General features: G+C 44.0%; 1 protein-coding gene across 2 annotated transcripts in view; it reads right to left on the reverse strand.

Annotated features, from left to right (window-relative positions):
* Positions 1-13,586: 13,586 nt before the first annotated feature.
* Positions 13,587-19,274, reverse strand: part of PINX1 (PIN2 (TERF1) interacting telomerase inhibitor 1) — an 86,741-nt gene continuing 81,053 nt past the window's right edge. For both annotated transcript variants that reach the window (XM_030879177.2, XM_070045818.1), the window contains exon 7: positions 13,587-17,354. In XM_030879177.2, the coding sequence (XP_030735037.1) occupies positions 16,881-17,354 (474 nt within the window). In that variant the 3' untranslated portion in view covers positions 13,587-16,880. The remainder of the gene's footprint in view (positions 17,355-19,274) is intronic.

Below are 19,274 nucleotides of genomic sequence, written 5' to 3' on the forward strand. Positions count from 1 at the left end.
ATGACAGTAGACTTTGTGCTTGAAACCATGCAATCCAGAATAACATTTTTAAAAACACTGGAAGAAAAAATTTAAAACTCTGAACCTAGAATTCTGTACCCAGCCAGAATATCTTTTAAAATGAAGGTAAAATAAAAACTTTTCAGACATGCAGAAGCTTAGTGAGGTCATTATCAGTAGACTAGCACTATGAAAAATGCTGAAGGAAGTCCTATCACAAAGGAAAGTGAAACCAAATGGAAATTTGGATCCACATAAAGAAATGGTAACACACGGGTAAGTAGAAAAGACTTTTTTTTTTCTCTATTTTTAAAAACCTCTTTGAAAGATAATTGTTTCAAGCCAAAAAAAAAGAAATAAAAACAATATATTATGGAATTTATAACATATGTAGAAGTAAAATGTTACGATAAAATAGCACAAAGACCATGAGGAGGGAAATGAAAATATACTTGTAAGGTTCTTGTTCCATATGTGAAGTGGTATTACATTATCTAATGGTAGACTTTGATCAATTAAAGATAAATATTGTAAACCCTGGAGCAACCAATTTTTAAAAAATGAATTAATAGACTATTAATGTAGATAGTACTGTATCATAAAAAATCAATTAATCCAATTTATACAAGACAGGAAAAGAGGAAAAAAGAAACAAAAAACAGATGGGACAAATAGAAAACAAAGAGTAAGATGTTAGATTAAAACCCAACCATGTCAATGATCACATTAAGCAATGATCACATAAGCAATGATCACATTAAGCATGGTCTAAATACTCCATTTAAAAGGCAGAGATTGTCAGATTGGATACAAAAGCAAGACTCAACTATATGGCGACTATAAGAAATCCACTTTAAACACAAAGACACAGATAAATTCAAAGTAAAAGAATGGGAATGCTGGTTTCCAGTTTGTCATGGAAGGGGTTTAGAAGTTATCAGTCACATTCTAACAACAAGCAAAGAGATGAACAAACTGAAAATCAACAACTCTTCTTAGATCCATCAGAGAATTAGGCCACAGGATGTGAGATAATAGAAAATATATATTGGTCTCTGCCTCTGGTTCCTGGCACAGAGTTCCTCGAGCCCTTGTAAATTCCTAAGTGATAAGAGCACTAGGGGCATCTTTTGTTCTATTGAGGTGACTCTGGGTGGGCATCGGGATGGGGGCTGGTCACCAGAAAGACTAAACCACAATTAGAAGCTTGGAATTTTCAGCCCCACCCTCCATCCTCTAGAGAAGGGAAAAGGGCTGAAAATAGAGTTATTAATTGTTCATGCCTACATGAGGAAGCCTCCATAAAATCCCCAAAGCACAGTGTTCATGTGGGTGAGCACATCCACACCAGGAGGGGGATGCACTCCAGCTTCATGGGGACAAAAGTTCCTGCGCTGGGGACCCTCCCAGACCTCACCTATGTATCTCTTCATCTGGCTATTCATATGCATCCTTTATCATATGCTTTAATAACCTGGTAAACGTAAGTAAGAGTTTCCCTGAGTTCTGTGAACACTCTAGCAATTTAATCAAACCCAAGGAGAGGGTTGTTGGAAACTCTGATCTGTAATTTGTTGGTCAGAAGCACAGGTGATAACCTGGGCTTGCAACTGCTGTCTGAAGTGTCTGTGTCTCGTGGGGGGCAGTCTTGTTATATTATACGAAAGGGCAAAAACACAGTTTGAAAAGAAAGAGCAAGCATCAGAACCAAATTCAGATATGACAGGGATGCTGACATTATCAGATTGGGGATTTAAAATAACTATGATTGGGACTTCCCTGGCGGTCCAGTGGTTAGGACTCTGCGCTTCCACTGCAGGGGGGCATGGGTTGGATCCCTGGCTGGGGAACAAATGTCCCTGCAAGCCACGTGGCGAGGCCAAAAAAAAAAAAAATCTATGATTAATATGCTAAGGGCTCTAGTGGAAAAACTAGACAACATGCAAGAACAGATGGGTAATGTAAACAGAGAGATGGGAATCCTAAGAAAGTATAGAAAAGAAACGCTCAAAATCAAAAGCACTGTCACAGAATTGAATGCCTTTATGGGTTCACTGTAGACTGCACACAGCAAAGAGCCAGTGAGTCTGAGGATATGTCAATAGAAACGTCTCAAACTGAAAAAGCAAAGAGAAAAAGGACAAAAGATTTGAAACAGTGTATTCAAGAATGGTGGGACAACTACAGAAGGTGTAGCATATATGTAACGGAAATTATGCATGTTCCCGTGCACCAGAAGGAGAAGACAGGAAAGAACGGAAGAAATATTGAAAGCAATAATAATAATCCCCAAGCCACATTTTCAGGAAATTCAGAGAACACCAGATAGGAAAACGCCAAAAGAACTACACCTGGGCACATCATATTCAAACGGCAGAAAATCAGACAAAGAAAAAATCCTGATAGAAGCCAGAGGAAAAATTGTCCTACCAGTAGAGCAGCAAGAATACGAATTACATGGGGCTTCTCTTCAGAAATTATCCAAAGGAGGAGAGACTGGAATGAACAGTCTGATTGCTGCACATCCTTGCAACGCTTGTAACTTTATGGTTGTTGCTTCTGTTGTTTTTCCTTTCTTTTTTATAACAGCCATCCTAGTAGGTGTGAAATTGTATCTTGCATATGATTTGAATTTCCCTAATGTGCTTATTTCCTGTGCTTATTGGCCATTTGTATATCTTCCTTGGAGAAATGTCTATTCAAGTCCTTTGAGCATTTGTTAATAGAGATGTGTTTGGCTATTGAGTTGTAATTCTTTATATATTCTGGATATCAATCTTTTATTAGCTATATGATTTGCAAATACTTTCTCCCATTCTGTGGGTTGCATTTCACTCTGTTTATAATGTTCCTTGCCACACGAAAATTTTTAATTTTGATGAAGTGCAACTTAATCTATTTTCTCCTTTGTTGCCTGTGCTTATGACGTCAATCCAAGAAATCATTGTCAAATCCAGTGTCAAATCCAATTTTGCCCCTGTGTTTCCTTCTGAGAGTTTTATAGTTTTAGTCACTACATTTAGGTCTTTGATCCCTTTTGTTATTTTTGTATATGGTATAAGGCAATGGTCCAACTTTATTGTTTTGCATGTGGACATCCAGTTTTTCCAACACCATTTGTTGAAAAGACTGTCCTTTCCCCATTTAATGGTCTTGGCACCCTTGTTGAAAATCATTTGCCCATATACCTGAAGGCTTATTTCCAGGCTCTATATTTCTTCCATTGGTTTATATGCCTGTCTTTATGCCAATACCACACAATTTTGGTTACCAGAACTTGGTAGCAAGTTTTGAAATCAGGAAATGTGAGACTTTCAAATTTGTTCTTTTCAGGATTGTTTTGACTATTTGAAGTCCCTTAAGGTTCCATATGAATTTTAGGATGTATTTTTCTATTTCTGCAAAAATCTCTCATTGCGATTATGACCAAGATTTCATTGAATCTGTAGATCGTTTGGGGGTAGTTATTAACATCTTAACAATATTGAGTTTTCCAATTCATAAACACAGGCTGTCTTTCCAGTTATTTGTCTTCTTTAATTTCTTTCAGCAATATTTTGTAGTTTTCAGTGTACAAGTTTTAGCCTGCTGGGTTAAGTTTATTCCTATTTTATTCTTTTTGATGCTATTTTAAATGAGAATTTTCCTCAATTTCCTCTTTGGATTGTTCATTGTTAGTGTATAGAAATGCAACTGATTTTTGTGTGTTGATTTTTCAACTTTGCTGAATTTATTAGTTCTAACAGTTTTTTTTTTTTTTTGGTATGTGTGTAATCTTATGGTTTTCTGTATATAAGATAATATCATCTGTGAACAGAGGTAGTTTTACTTCTTCCTTTGGAATTTGGATAGCTTTTATTAATTTTTTTTTTTCTAAAATTCTCTGGCTATAACTTCCAGTCTTATGTTGAATAGAAATGGTGAGAGTGGGCATCACTGAATTGTTCCTGATCTTGGAGGAAAAGCTTTCAGTCTTTCTCCACTGAGTATCATGTTGGCTATGGCTTTTTCATAGGTGGCCTTTAGTATGTTGAAATAGCTTCTTTCTATTATACATTTCCATCTGTTCACTTTCAACCTATGATCCTTATATCTAAAAAATCTAGTGCCTCTTATAGTTGGATACTATTTTTTTTTGTCCATTCTCCCATTCTATGTCTTTTGATTGAGAAGTTTAACCCATTTACTTTTCAACTAGTTACTGATATAAGAACACTTTTGCCATTTATTTTCTGTATGCTTATAGCTTTTTTGTCCATTTCCTCCATTACTGCTTTCCTTTGTGTTCAGCTGACTTTTTGTAGTGACACATTTTTATTCTCTTCTCATTTTTTTTTGTATAGTCCATAGATGTTTTCTTTGTGGTTATCATGGGAATTAGATACACCATCCTAAAGTCATGACAATCTACCTTAAATTGATACCAACTTAATTTCAACCACATATAAAACCTCTATTCCTTTACAGCTCCACTCCCCTCACTCTGTGTTACTGATGCCACAACTTACATCATTATATATTGAATATCCATTAACATAGATTTATATTAATTAATTTGTCTTAAAAGACTGTAGAAAACAAAAATTGGAGTTACAAACCAAAATTACTATACTTTTTTTTCTATTTGTCTAAGTATTTACCTTTACTAGAAAACCATTTATTTTCATATGAGAGTATAGACATATTCTCTAGTGTCCTTGTATTGCAACTTGAAGGTTTTTTCCCCCAGCATTTAAAATACGTCATCTTATTGCTTTCTGGCCTTCAGGTTTTCTGCTGAGAAATCTACTGATAGTCTTATTGGGGATCATTTGTGATGATCAATGTGATGTCATTTTTCTCTCGCTGCTTTCAAGATTCTCTACCTTTGGCTTTCAACACTTTGATGATAATGTGTCTTGGTGTGAGTCTCTTGGGTTTATCCCACTTGGAGTTTGTTAAGCTTATTGAATTTATATCTGTATATTTCCCTAAATTTGACATGTTTTCAGCAATTATTTCTTCAAATATTCTCTGTGCCCCTTTTCTTTCTTCTCCTTCTGGAACTCCCATGATTCTTATACTGGTCTGCTTGTTCTGTCCCACGAGTCTCTTAGGCTCTGCTCATTTTTCTTCCTTTTCTTTTTTTCTTCTCAGACTTGATAATTTCAAATGTCCAGCCTTCAAGTTCACTGATTTTCTTCCGCCTATTTGGTTTTTTTTAATTAAAAAAAATTATTTATTTTATTTATTTATTTTTGGCTGTGCTGGGTCTTCATTGCTGCGTGTGGGCTTTCTCTAGTTGCGGCAAGCGGAGGCTACTCTTCGTTGAGGTGATCAGGCTTCTCACTGTGGTGGCTTCTCTTGTTGTGGAGCATGGGCTCTCGGTGCGTGGGCCTCAGTAGTTGTGGCATGTGGGTTCAGTAGTTGTGGCTCGCAGGCTCTAGAGCTCAGGCTCAGTAGTTGTGGCGCACGGGCTTAGTTGCTCCATGGCATGTGGGATCTTCCTGGACCAGGGCTCAAACCCATGTCCCCTGCATTGGCAGGCGGATTCTTAATCACTGCGCCACCAGGGAAGCCCTCTTTTGCCTCTTTGAATGTGCTGTTGAATCCCTCTTGTGAAAATTTCATTATTTTTCATCCTGGAATTTTCTGTTTTGCTCATTTTTATATCGTTGCCTTGTTCACATGTAGTTTTCCTAATTTCCTTTAGTTCTTTGAGCATATGTAAGACGGTTGTTGTAACGTACTTGTCTGTATGCTTATAGCTTTCTGTCTCTCATGTCCACTGTGTGTGTTTCTTCGGAGATTGTTTCTGGAGATTTATTTTGTTCCTTTGAATGGGCCATGTTTCCCTATTTCTTTGCATGCCTTGTGATCTTTTATTGAAAACCAGGCATTTGAAAAAACAGCCACTCTACCAGTCTTTGCAGACTGGCATGGGAGACGTTTACTAATTAGCAGGTCCCTGAGCCTGGAGATCAGCACAAGGTGAAGGCTTAAGAGCTTCTAAGGTCTTTTCTGGGAATATATCCTGTCTGTATATATGCTGTGCCTGTGTGTATATGCTCTCAACCACCCCTGCCCCCGCCCACCCCCTTCCCCTGGCTGCTTCTAAATGTATTTATTTCCCAGACCTAATGAAACTTAAAAGCTTTTGCACAGCAAAGGAAACTATAAACAAGACGAAAAGACAACCCTCAGAATGGGAGAAAATATTTGCAAATGAAGCAACTGACAAAGGATTAATCTCCAAAATATATAAACAGCTCATGCAGCTCAATGTTAAAAAACCAAACAACCCAATCAAAAAATGGGCAGAAGACCTAAATAGACATTTCTCCAAAGAAGACATACCGATGGCCAAGAGGCACATGAAAAGCTGCTCAACACCACTATAAGAGGAATGCAAATCAAAACTACAATGAGGTATCACCTCACACCAGTTAGGGTGGGCATCATCAGAAAATCTACAAACAACAAATGCTGGAGAGGGTGTGGAGAAAAGAGAACCCTCTTGCACTGTTGGTGGGAATGTAAACTGATATAGCCACTATGGAGAACAGTATGGAGGTTCCTTAAAAAACTAAAAATAGAACTACCATATGACCCAGCAATCCCACTGCAGGGCATATACCCTGAGAAAGCCATAATTCAAAAGGACACATGCACCCCAATGTTCATTGCAGCATTACTTACAATAGCCAGGTCATGGAAGCAACCTAGATGCCCATCAACAGATGAGTGGATAAAGAAGATGTGGTACATATATACAGTGGAATATTACTCAGCCTTAAAAGGGAACGAAATTGGGTCATTTGTAGAGATGTGGGTGGACCTAGAGACTGTCAGACAGAGTGAAGTAAGTCAGAAAGACAAAAACAAATACCGTATATTAACACACATATGTGGAATCTAGAAAAATGGTACAGATGAACCTGTTTGCAGGGCAGAAATAGAGACACAGATGTAGAGAACAAACGTATGGACACCAAGGGGGGAAAGCGGCAGGGGGTGGGGTGGTGGTGGGATGAACTGGGAGATTGGGATTGACATATACACACTAATATGTATAAAATAACTAATAAGAACCTGATGTATAAAAAAAAATTTAATTAAAAAATAATAAATGTATTTATTTCCCAAAGAGTCTCACTCCAGCTTTTTCTCAGGGTCTTAGATGTTCTGTGTATTCCTCTGCCCACAATCTTTTGCCCCCAGGCACCTGTGGACCTGTGGTTCCCCTGCAGTTTCACATGCCAAGGTGCCCACCAGTTCCTTCCATGGCTTCCAGACTAAGATCCAAACTTTGCTGCTGTTCCCTGAGTTCTGAATCAGGAAGAAAGATACCAGTCCCTTGGGCAGCCCACAGATAGGCTAGAATGTTAACAATTTCCACTCAACTCTTTCTGGTCCAAGGGACAGAAATGAAGATCGGGCCACTTCCTCTTGACTGCATGGTGGGGGGGTGGAACGAGGGCAAGTAAAGGCATCACAAAACCTTCTACCATCCTGAGTGAAGCTTCTTCTTGACTGAGTGTTCACTTGGTTTCTGCAGATCTCTGCTGGTTTCCAGAGCTTCTAAATGTTATTTTGGTTAGCATATAGTTGTTTATTTGATGTTTTGTGGGAGAACTAGGGCCTGGATCTTCCTAGTCTGCCACCTTGCTGACGTCCCCAGTATTTAATTCTTCTGAGTGACTGAACATACTATTGTGTTTTTAATTTCTATTTCCAATAGTTCATTAAAGTATAAAAAATATAATTGTGTGTCGCCCTTGTACCCTGTGAGCTTGTTAAACTCACTTATCAGTTCAAGGAGATTTGGGGGGAAGATTCCTAGAGGTTTTCTATGTAGACAATCATTTTACAACTCAATATCGAGTAAAATGCAATGAAGGGGTAGGCGAAGAATTTGGACACTTTACAAAAGAAGATATAAGAATGCCAATAAGCATCTGAAAAGATGCTCAACATTATTAGTTATCAGGGGACTGTGCAAATTAAAACCACAATGAGATAATCTTATACATCCATTAGAATGACTAAAATTTAAAAGATATGAGAATACTAAGTGTCCGTGAGGATGTGGGACACACGGAAGCCTCACGAACAGCTAGTGAGGATGCAACGTGGCAGCTTTGGAAAACTGCTCGGCAGTTTCTAAGTTAAGCAACCTATGATCATATGCCCTGGCCATTCCACTCCTAGGTATTTCTCTACGAGAAATGGAAGTATATATCCAAATAAGAATTTGTACTTGAAAGGTTCACAGCAGTTTTACGTACAAGAGTACATGACTGCAAAAAACCCAAATATTCATGTGATAGATAAACGGTGGTCTCTCCACAAAATGTAATTTATCTAGTAATAAAAATGAACCACTGACAAATACAATAACACTGTTGAATCTCAAGAGCATTATGCTAAGTTGAAATGATTCCACTTACATGAAATTCTAGAAAAAATAAAGCTACAATGATAGAAGGCAGATCAGTGTTGCCAGGGGGCCAGGGCACGGGGGGAGGGAACTGACTGCAAAAGAGCACAAGGAAACTTACTGGTTGATGGAAATGTTCTAATCACAATAGTTGTGATGATGACACACTGTATCCACTTCTCAAAGCTCATCAAATGGCGCACTTAAAATTGGTGAATTTACTGTTTGTAAATTACATTGGAATCAGTCTGACTTTAAAAGTACAAAATTGAGTGCTAGGCACAGATTTCTTTGGGCTACAGGTGCCCACTGCCCCAAGATACACAGAAATGTGGAATAAGAGGAAACAATTTTCATTTACTCATTGATTCCATTATTTATTTATTAAAAAATATTTCTTAAATACGTGTTAGGGGATAGGCACAGGATTAGGTGTTGGGGATACAGAGGGACAAAGCTTATTCTGTGATAAGTTTAGGAAAAGGCTCCAAAGGAGCACAGGAGAGGGACGTGTAGCCCAGACCGAGAGTGGTCAGGGACGCAGGCGGCTGCTGAGCTAAATCTGGAATCATGAATATGTTGTGCTCCTCCTTCCCAAACATGTTCACACGGCGATCCTCAGGGAGAGCTAGGAGGCTCTGTAACGCAGAGGAGACAGCGGGGGCTTTCCAGTCGGGCAGATGTGGGCCCCAGGGCTGGTCTGGGTGCTGACTAGCTGTCGGACCTTGCAAAAATGTCAATCAAGCAGAAACTCATTTTTTCCATACCCAGAATCAGGGTAATCATAATTATCTGTAGGTTGTTCTGAAAATAAATGTTAAAATAATCACAAAGCATCCAGCTTAAAGAAGGATGTCATTAATAACTGATAATGAGGTACACGTATCAGCCATTCTCAGCCATTTATGATAAACTCTTTCTACCATCCTGGTCAAACACGAGGGTAAGGAAAGAGGTGACTGGGACCCCTGAGAGTCAAGACTCACAAAGTGTCATGACCAGTGGAGTCGGGGTGGAGTGTCCTCTCAGGAGCCAGCCAGGAGATGGCCCTGGCCCAGGGACTGGCAGAGGACCCAGGAAGTCATCCAGTGCCTTCCCTTCTGCCTGGGGTGGTTCTGCACCACATCACTGCTCTGACTTGCATCTTCCTAGTGAAATTTCTGAAGTTCCTTCCGGTTCTAAAACTCCATGATCCATGAAGCAAAATTCAAAACACAAAATCCCAGCAAAGGGACTTCAAGGATATCACCTCTCTGATAAAGTCCTCTGGCACTAAGCAGCTCCTTTGACTTTGAACTGTCACACTCATGCCTTCATTCACAGGGGTCCTGCTGCCCATGCACAGCAAATGAGCATTCCTTGGCCTGCAAAATCTCTTGACAACTTCCTTCTGCATTTGGATACATAAGATTGTGACTATCCAAATGAATCATACGGCTTAGTTTTTCCAACCTTTGTGACACAGTTCACTGCACGATGAGCTTCCTGAGGGCTGGGGCCGTGTCTTCGTCATATCTGCATTCCTAGCCCCTGCTGCTTCAGGTCTGTGGGAAGACGAAGTGGGCACATGTGACAATACTCTGCCTCAGAGTAAGTACAACTCTCCCCTTACTGGTGAATCACCCTGCAGGGGCTAGGGAGGCACCTTCCGTCCCCAAATGGACTAAAGCACACCTTGAGCAGAATAAATTCAACTATTCAAAACAAAACTCGAACGTAGTATCCATCACCTTTCCAGGATCAAAAACGGGTTAGGGCTGGGGAGACACCGTTCCATCCGCTGCTCTATGAACTGGTGACCTTGGTCCAGGTACTTAGAAACTCTGAGCCTATTTCTTCATCTACAAAGCAAGGAATGTAATACTGCAGCCCTTACAGGCTGAGGCTGAGGCGAGCAGGATCACTGGTCTCAGGGATGAATGTCTGGAGGGATCCTCCGGTTTGGAAGCCTGAGTACGTTTGTCCCCCCTTTGTTCCCCCTCTGCCGGCGCAGCTAACATAGTTTATCTCAGATTGGCAGCGCCTCGCCCCATCACGGCAGGATTTTGTAATCCCTCCAGGCCAAATTGCAACAACTTGCTTGACTTGGGCCACCAAGGAGACCCAGGGAGGGCAGGGTCCCAGAGCCTGTCACCTGAGAAGTCTGAGTCAATGTGACCACACCTGACCTGCCCCAGGGCCCAGCTCGCAGCTCACCTCCCAGTGGGGAGCCCTAAGCCCTCCTGGGACTCTGGTGTCTTCAGGATGACCTGGCCACGCCTTCCTGTGCTGCACCCTGGAGCTGGTCGTCCTCGAGCACGAGCACAGAAGTGGTTCGGGAGCCCCGGTGACAGGGGGCACTGGGAGGGCAGGGACGCCAGCGCCTTCCCGCGTCCGGGGTCTCCGCTTTGTATAGGCAGCACTTACTCTCATTTCTCCTCTTGTGCTTGGAGAAGGAGAGGAAATGCATTGAGGGCTTTCTGTCAGGTGTTTCGCTGGGTCCTTTTTCCATTTAATCCTACCGCCGCCACTTGAGGAAGGGAGTCTTGAAAATGGGGCCCTGGGAGGGGGTCATCCGAGCTCCCAGTGGCAGGGTGACAGTCACACGGAAGGTACAGGCGGAGTGGGGAGGAATTCACGATTGAGCCCTCAGGCTGGGCGAGGAGGTCTCACACATACGGGTTCTCGTGCTGAGAATCAGAAGGATCTCCAAGCGGGGCCGGGGCCACAGCCGCGCAGCCCTGGTTAGTCATCTTGGTCTTGGGATACACTTCAGGCCTTCGGTTCGTTTGCTCCTTCATTTAAGGGTGCTCCTGCACCTGCTGTGTGCAAGGCATTGTCCTGGGTGCTCTAGGGATACAAAGAGTTACTCCACCTCCAGAGGCCCTCGACCTGCATGGGGAAAATGATACACCCCAAAGTTCTATTACAGGGTAGACTCTGAGTCAGAAAGCGCTATGAAAATTCGCAAGAAGGAGAGATTGCTTCTGGGGGCTGATGAGAAAAGGCTGGAGAATGTTGATGGCATCGAAGGCAGGCCTTGAAGGCCAGTAGGTGAAGAAGACACCCAGCAGAAGAGAGGGGGCGGGGATAGAGAAGAGCCAGTCATGGGCAATAACAAGAGACTGCAGGCCAGGGTGGGGGACCCTCGAGGCAGTGGGTGCAAGGGTCCGGGAGGGTGTATTACAGAGTGAACTGGAAGAATGGAAGGGAGAGCCAGGCCACGAGCCAGGCCGAGGGGGCAGGAGGGAGGGCGCGCTAAGCTGTGAGCCCCGTGGGGCGATGGCTCACCTAGGACACTGACGATGGTCACTTAATCAGGTTGAATTATTACAAACAACCACAGATGCTAAAGTCAGAGGGCTGAGAGCACGGGGTACACACAGCAGTAACAGGGTACGGAAGGTGGCCTGGGAAGGGTGAACCAGAATTCCTTCCAGACCCACTGAATTTGAGGGGCCCTCGGGATGGCTGGCTGGAGATGCCGGATGAAAACATCACCTGGCTTGAGACTGACTGGTGAGGGACAGAGACACAGCGCTAAGACTCGTCCAGAAATGAGCAGAAATGTCAGCCATGAATACATATGTACAGGGAACGGAGAGAGAGAACAGAGTGAGGCCGAAACCTTCAAAGACCTCCTGCCTCCTTCTCATGCTTAGTTGACAGTAGTAGGAGGAAGGGCCAGGGGTATTCACGAAAGGACACTCAGGAAGGGAGTTCTAGGGAGTCTAGGAGAAGGCGGAAGACGGAGACAGCCTGGAATGAAGCCCCTCGCGGGGGGAAGCCACGAGGACGAGGGAGAAGGGGATGCTTCCACCAGCTAAGGTGCTGGACATCGCCCCTGGAGTTCTCACACCCTCATTTCCCCAAGTTCTGAAGGCTGGAGTTGGGGTTTGCCTTCAGCCATTTTCCATTTCCTTAACAAATGTGTGTCAATAGCTGTTTGTTCCATCTATGTTCAAAGGGTGTCCTGGTTGCTAGGTGATGTGAGGCTACCTGAAGGCCACCCCTCCTAGAACTTCCACACCTGGTTCCCTCAGCCGATGTGCTGGTAGCAGGAGGGATGAGGGGGGAGGGGAGGATGAGAGAGAGAAGCTGGGGTCTATCTTTCTCACACGCCCCACTTACGCAAAACACATTTTTAATTTACTCTATATGGAGGAATGTGCACATTAACTCTGCTTATGTATCACAGACTTAGAAATCCTGTTAATAGGGAGATTTTAGTAGAAAGTCATTCCTCAGGTTCAAGTCAAATGAGTGAGCACAGAATGTCTCACAGCTTACCACCCAACTTGATTAACACCCGCACAAAAGCTGAAGGAGATGCAACACCGTCTAGCCCTTGTAGACGCAGCCAGGTCCCAGGTATGTCCCACAGAGAGCGTCCCAGGGCACAGCGGCCCATTCTCAATGGCACGAGTTAGTAGGTCTTGAGGGTGGGTAGACCCTATAGTGGATTTGTTTCCCCGTCCTGAATTGGCCTGGGCTCCGCCTGAAGTTGCAGCTCAATAAATGTTTTTAGAACAAATAAATGTCTTTCGGCAACCATGTACTTTGCTCTAAGGAAACGCAATATAGGAAATACCAACAGAAAATTTGAGATGTAACTCATTACCAAATTCTTCCTTTGGTCAAATAATTCACTGTAGTTTTCCTTAAAAGTTGACTGCTAATGCTTATATAAATAAGCTCAGCACAGGTCGGAGGAAAGCACACGGTAGGCATGCGTGCTTTAGCCCACGCCCTGCAGGCAGCCTCAGGGCCCCAGCAACCGGAACGCCCCCTGTCCCAGCTACCCTTGCCCTGCATGCGCCTCTCTCGGCCTCCCCGGCCCTGTCCCTATGGGCTTTGTGCATGTCGTTTGAGTGTATTCAGTGTCTCCTAACTGGAGAGCGTACTTTCATACAAGGAGTCTAGTCATCCTCTTTATTAGGACATACTAATTTGCTCACTAATAACTAGCACTATAAAGTCAGATATCAGAGCAGCGATCTGACCTCCCCAGCCTCACAAGCCAGCGCAACAGGCTCTGAACTGCAGTGGCTGCAGAACCCGAAAGACAAACAGGGTGACAGTGGGGAAGTTCTTGCTCAAATCTAAGTACGGCGCTGCTTGCTGGTCCAGAGGCTGAGATCGCTCGGGGAGACGGTGCTGAAACATTTCTTTGATGCTGTTCCTAAAAAACAAAACAAAACAAAACAAAAAACAGGTCCCGGCTTGCTCCTGCCAGGGTCAGCAGCAGGTGAGGAGAGAAGCAGGGATAGGCACTGTGGTATAGAACAAATGCTGGTTTTGCTTTCACCTTTCAGAAGGATCAGTATTTTCTACAAATTGGAAGAAATTCTGTCTTTGTTTCGTAGACTGGCAAACAGGCCTTATGAAGCTGAGTTACTTAAACAATTTCCCACCAACCTCTTGACCACACTGGAAAGGAAAACTCATCAAGAATTTCTAACATGCGGTGTTAGAAAGCATTTTCAACAGTTCGTATCAACAATACTAACTCAAGTTAACTGCAAAACTCTTCACAGTTTGCCAGCTGCTTTCAAATATATTCTCATTTAAATGTAACAATGGCATGTGAAGAGCAACAGCCACAGAAAATCTTGCTAAAGACAGGTGACGTCACAAGGGTGAGGACTAAATAAAGCAGTGCGGGCGTGTGGCCAGGGCAGAGAGGAGGCTAGAGCATTGCTGGTTCCCTGGGAGCAGCATAAACCTAGTGATAAAAATCAAAAGAGGTCCTTTTATAAAGCAGAGTTTATCTGTAAAAGGGGATAAACAATAATGGTTATCTTACTGGGTTGTCTGAAGACTAAACGAGTTGATTTATTTAAAGTGCTCGGAACAGGGCCGGGCACGTAAAACAGCATAGAGTGATAATTATTTTCTATTACAATTAACAGAAAACAAAAGAAGGGCACTACAAGACAACATTTAAGCACCTCTTCATGGGACAAATCTTTTCCTGGGAACCTACTTTCCCTCTTAAAACTGAAGGATGCCAAGAAAAGCACTGATGACTACAGAATTAATACATTTTCACCGAGTGAAATAAATTAAGGCAAAAAATAGGGCTCATATGTTAACAATTTTTAAAATATCATGCCTATGAAATTCAAGTGTCCAGAGAGCATACATTTCATTGTTCTAAATTCCACTTTGATTCAGAAAACTAAGTGGCCTGAAAAGGAGACACTTGGGAAAAATGAAAGCTGAGCATTTCTAGAGGAAATATTCTGTGTTATTCAAAGCAAATGGTCACGATGTCTGCTCTTTGCTGAGCGTGTACCTTTTTCTCAGGCTACCCACTCGATTATTAAAATCATTCAGTTCTTTCTGCGATGCTTTAATATAATAATTGCCACGGTCTACAGGTGCTCTCCATGAGAGTCGCACTGCAACAGTCTCGCGATGCGACTGCCTTGGGTTCCCAACTCTGAGAGCACCCCTGAGCACCTCCCTCCTCTGGTCTTCCCACTGCCCACTTCACCCCACCTGGCCGAGATGCAGCTCCCTGCTCCCTAAATGCCCATTTGTTTCCTTCCCCTGCATACAATTCAGCATATCCTCCTGGCTCTCATTTTTACTGGCAAATGAAGTTAAAAGTAAATGAAAAGGCAAAAAACCCTACCCCAGTCTAATATATATCCATATATCTATATCTATATATAAAGAAAGATAATTCTCTTTAGGTTTCATACATACCCACTCCCTTCTGGAACTCTAGTTTCTTTCTGGAACTCCCTTCTGGAACTCTAGTTTCTTTCTGGAACTCCCTTCTGGAACTCTAGTTCTTTTGGAACTCTAGTTTCATATACAAGATAGGACAAGCACAGATAACTTGGCATGTGCCCTCTGTGAAGAAAAGTGACTTTAAAAATCTTTGGTGCTTTATTAGACTGGACATTGCCTGGGATTCTAAACTCTGAGGGCCACAATAAACTCAGACACTACAACTCAGGCTCTGAATTCATACGAATTTTCTCTGTGGGGTGTGTGCGTGTGTATCCTTTTAAACAACTAGCACCATTCGGAATTCTTAGGAGACTAAAATCAAACATTCTTCATATATTTTCTCAGTTTTAAGAAACTTGGGGCCATGCTTCATTTCTAATGTGTGACCCCGAGGGTTAAAATCCAGGGCAAAAGCTCATCAGGTGGTAGTGAGTTTTCGTTACTGTTACCCAGGAGCATCTATAAATCAGGTGGAAGGCAGCACACGACCCGCCCTTGTACCACATCCTCAGAGTTCCCGAAAGGTCTGCAGGACCGGAGCAGGCAGCCAGCAAGGGGTAAGAGAAAACTGGGAACTGAAAATCTGGGGGGTGGGGGGGGGAGCAAGGAAGATGGAGTAAAAGGGGGAAAGGATGAAAAAGAAAAGGAGGGAGCGGTCAAGAGAACAAAGACAGCAGAAGAGAGGAAACCACAGTGCTGGACCTCTAAATCTTAAACATGTGCTTTCTTTTGCATTCTGTGTCCCAAAGAGGGTGTGAAGGTGTCTGCAGTTTTCCGGGGAAACCGCGTGGGGAGGGTTTACGCTGCACACGGGGAGACACGCCACGGGATGGCAGAGGCAGTATAAACCCAGGAGGTGACACCATCTGGTGGGAGCAGGACTGAAGGTGTCTTTTACTCTTTATGTGATATTTATACTTTTAGGAGCTTTCACAAGGCAGTTCCAGTCTAGATGAAAGTAATTTCATAAGCTTAGAGTCTCAGTTTTTCTTTCAGCTTCCTGAGGATCCCCTGACGGTCACCGTTAAGGAGGAGTCCACTCTAGGGCACCTGTCCTTGAGGACACCTAATGGAAATGTATCCGACCACTGACTCTCGCTGAGGAACCGCAAGAGGGCTCCTGTGAGAGCGCTGGGAAGTTAAACTGCCCCCACCGTCAGCTCAAACTCCTCAAAATACACGGCTGCCACTGCTTAGTGGAAAAGACGGCATTAAAACAAATTCCCCATCAGAACCAAACCAAACCAGACCAAAACAACTCTCTGATTTGGGAATGTAATGATATAAAAGCAACTTGGCAGAAACATACGGTTGGCTATAGAACAAAAAGAGCTCTCTGAATGCCAACTATTGACTCTTAATCCTTTAGTTAGACCGAGTCCTTCAGCAGGAAGCACAGTTCACTGTTACTGAAAGAAATCAAGAGCAAATACAGACTGTGAGAGACCTACACACACAAGCACGTGCACGTAACGATGTACTCACATGAAGGGGAATAAATACGGTGGACTCAGAGTCTAAGAAAGAAATGTATTTGTTTCTGAGAGCCATGATTTGGGACACTAAGAAGTTCTGGGAATCCGATTTGGGAAAGCGTGAGGGCGAGATGCAGCAGGGCCGGGCGTGTCCGAGGCTGCGCGCGGCTCGCGGAGTGAACCGGCTCTGCCGTCGGGCCAGGGAGTTTGCCCCAGCAGCGCCCTGACAGCTGAGAAGCTGGGAGGCCCTGGCTCCAGAGAATTTATTTGGAACCTTTCTTCTTTTTCCTCTTCTTTTTCACTGGTGTTTCATCCAGCGTACCGTCCTCTGCTGTCTCAGCTTGCTTCTGTCCCCTTTTCTTTTCTTTCCTGTTTCTGGGCCTCGAGGGAGGGTCCCGGTCATCGAGTGGCGCCACGCAACCTTCTTCACCCTCAGAAGCAGCACCAGAATTCTCGTCCCAGCGTGGGTCTCCCAGCTGCCACTCAACTTGGTCTCTCTTCTTCTTGGCCTTGGGGTGGGTGCAATTCTCCACACTTTTATCTTTCCCCTCTTTCTTTCTTTTCTTCCCTGCTTTCCTTTCCACTGGGGTCTCTGAAGCCTCTGGCCCCACGGCCGTGCCCTGCGCCTTACTCTTGCGCTCCGCCATGCGCCTGGCAAAGTACTCGCGGATGGTGAAGGCACTGGTGGTCATGGGGGAGACGTCAGTCCCCTCTGCAGCGTCGGGACTGGGCTGGCCCTGAGGTGGGGAGAAGAGTAACACCGGTTACGCATCAGCTAGTCACTCACCACCGCCCGGAGCCCGCGTGGCTGGGGGGCCGGGCTCCCCCTGGACCCCTTGCCTGCCGTCGGGTAGAGCTGAGCCGCACGGTGCGGAATGCAGTGGCCACGCGCACCAGCTGAGGGCCGTACGGGGTGGGAGGCCGGGGAGTCGGAGGCTAACTTCACAAGGTAGATGGTGAGTCACCTGGACGCCATTCTGACAGAATGGCCCCTTGGCAACAACCTTATAAATGGCAACGAAGTTCCCAGAGTCTCCATCAGAAACAAGGACCCTAAAAGCCCGGAGCTCTGGGGTGTCGTCAGACACCTACTTGGTCTCGCTGTGGATACACAGGCCTTTGCACCCTGACCCACAAGCTCAGACGCCACGCGTATATGGGAGCCCCTGCTAAACCAGGAGCCACGTGCCAGCCTCAACCCTGGTGTGTCCAGAGCGTGGCCCTCTGGCCGCTCGAGAGAGGAGGCACCGGGGCTGGAAGGGCCCGTGTGCCCCCTTCCTCCCGGAAGGAACAGGAGAGCTGGGGTGCCCTCTGCCCTCAGCTGGGGGTGGGAGACATGAGACGCCCCCCCCCCCACTGCCGTGAACTAGACACCCATGGCTGTGTCCGTCTGCTTCTAAATGGAGGAATTACTCATAACCGCCGGGATTAAGTGTGGTTTACATTTTAATTTTACATGAATACACTCAGTTGTAAGGCTCGAGAAGGCTTGAGAAGAGGAAAACAAAAATGCTAACTTAATAGGCTGGGATAAAAAATCAAATGCTGCTATCACACCATATAGGTTGTGGCTGGCTGGCAGTAGGGAGATGAAAAGGTGTGCGTGAAAAAGGAAGCACCTTCAAATGGAAGCATATAAGGACTGTGCTTTAGGTAAGGTCAGTGTCTGGAATAATTCTGCCCACAGTCTTTTAAAATAATCAAGCCCTTAAACAAATACACTAAACTTAGGTTTTCATAATTACCTGGCTTCTCCCTTCACATTCACTTATTCACACAGGACGAGATGGGTGGTCCGACCCTTTCATGAGGTGGGAAAACAGTTTTCTGAATAAATCAGTTTCCAAATTAGGAGTCTGCAAATTATTCTGAACTGGGCGGGCAAAGCTCTGCTTGTGCAGCTAACTTTATTACAACCACACATATAACTGGACAAGGTATTTTCTTGTTACAGCAGCACTCAAAACCCGGCTCAGTGGGATCAAAGTTGCGTCCCGTCTGAAATTTCGGCTGAATCGGTATTATATCAGTGGGCAATTGGGCTCTGAATGGCCGCTGACCCAGCAAGCTCTCCCCAAAGGGTACCTTACCAACAACATCACAGCTTATCTAATCAGCACAAACCTTATTTTACTCAGGGCTAAAACCACAAAATCACGTAGTCAGTTTCTTAAATTTCAAAAGGTAAAATGCAGAACATGTGGAATAAACCAAATGAGCTTTTTAAATGTTATCTATCAATATTCAGTTTGGGCTGGAATCCCACGAGGTAATTTTGAGAAAAATTTTAAAATAGCTGCCACAGGAGCCAAAAACACAAGGTCATTTTGTCTTTTTGTTCCTCAAATGTTGAAAAAGAGCTGAAATTTTGCACAGCAGGATGAAAAATCTTCTCAAGCCTCTCCTGATCCCAGCCAATCCCCGCCTGATGGACGAGAAAGGTCTTGCCTTCCGTTTAGTAACGGCACACAGCCACACACGGCAAGTCTCCATGAAGCAGGCCTGTTTACATAAAATAGGTCTCACTTAGCTTCACAGTATGAGAGGAGTTTGTCTTACGTGGGCCACCTCCTCTGGAGTGTATCTGTGTCCTAGGAACTCAAATTCGAGTCATATCCTATGGCTCCTTACCTTGTTCACCTGTTTATTACCTTCTG

This window comes from Globicephala melas, chromosome 6 (assembly GCF_963455315.2).
Source record: "Globicephala melas chromosome 6, mGloMel1.2, whole genome shotgun sequence".
In the NCBI taxonomy this organism is placed as follows: domain Eukaryota; kingdom Metazoa; phylum Chordata; class Mammalia; order Artiodactyla; family Delphinidae; genus Globicephala; species Globicephala melas.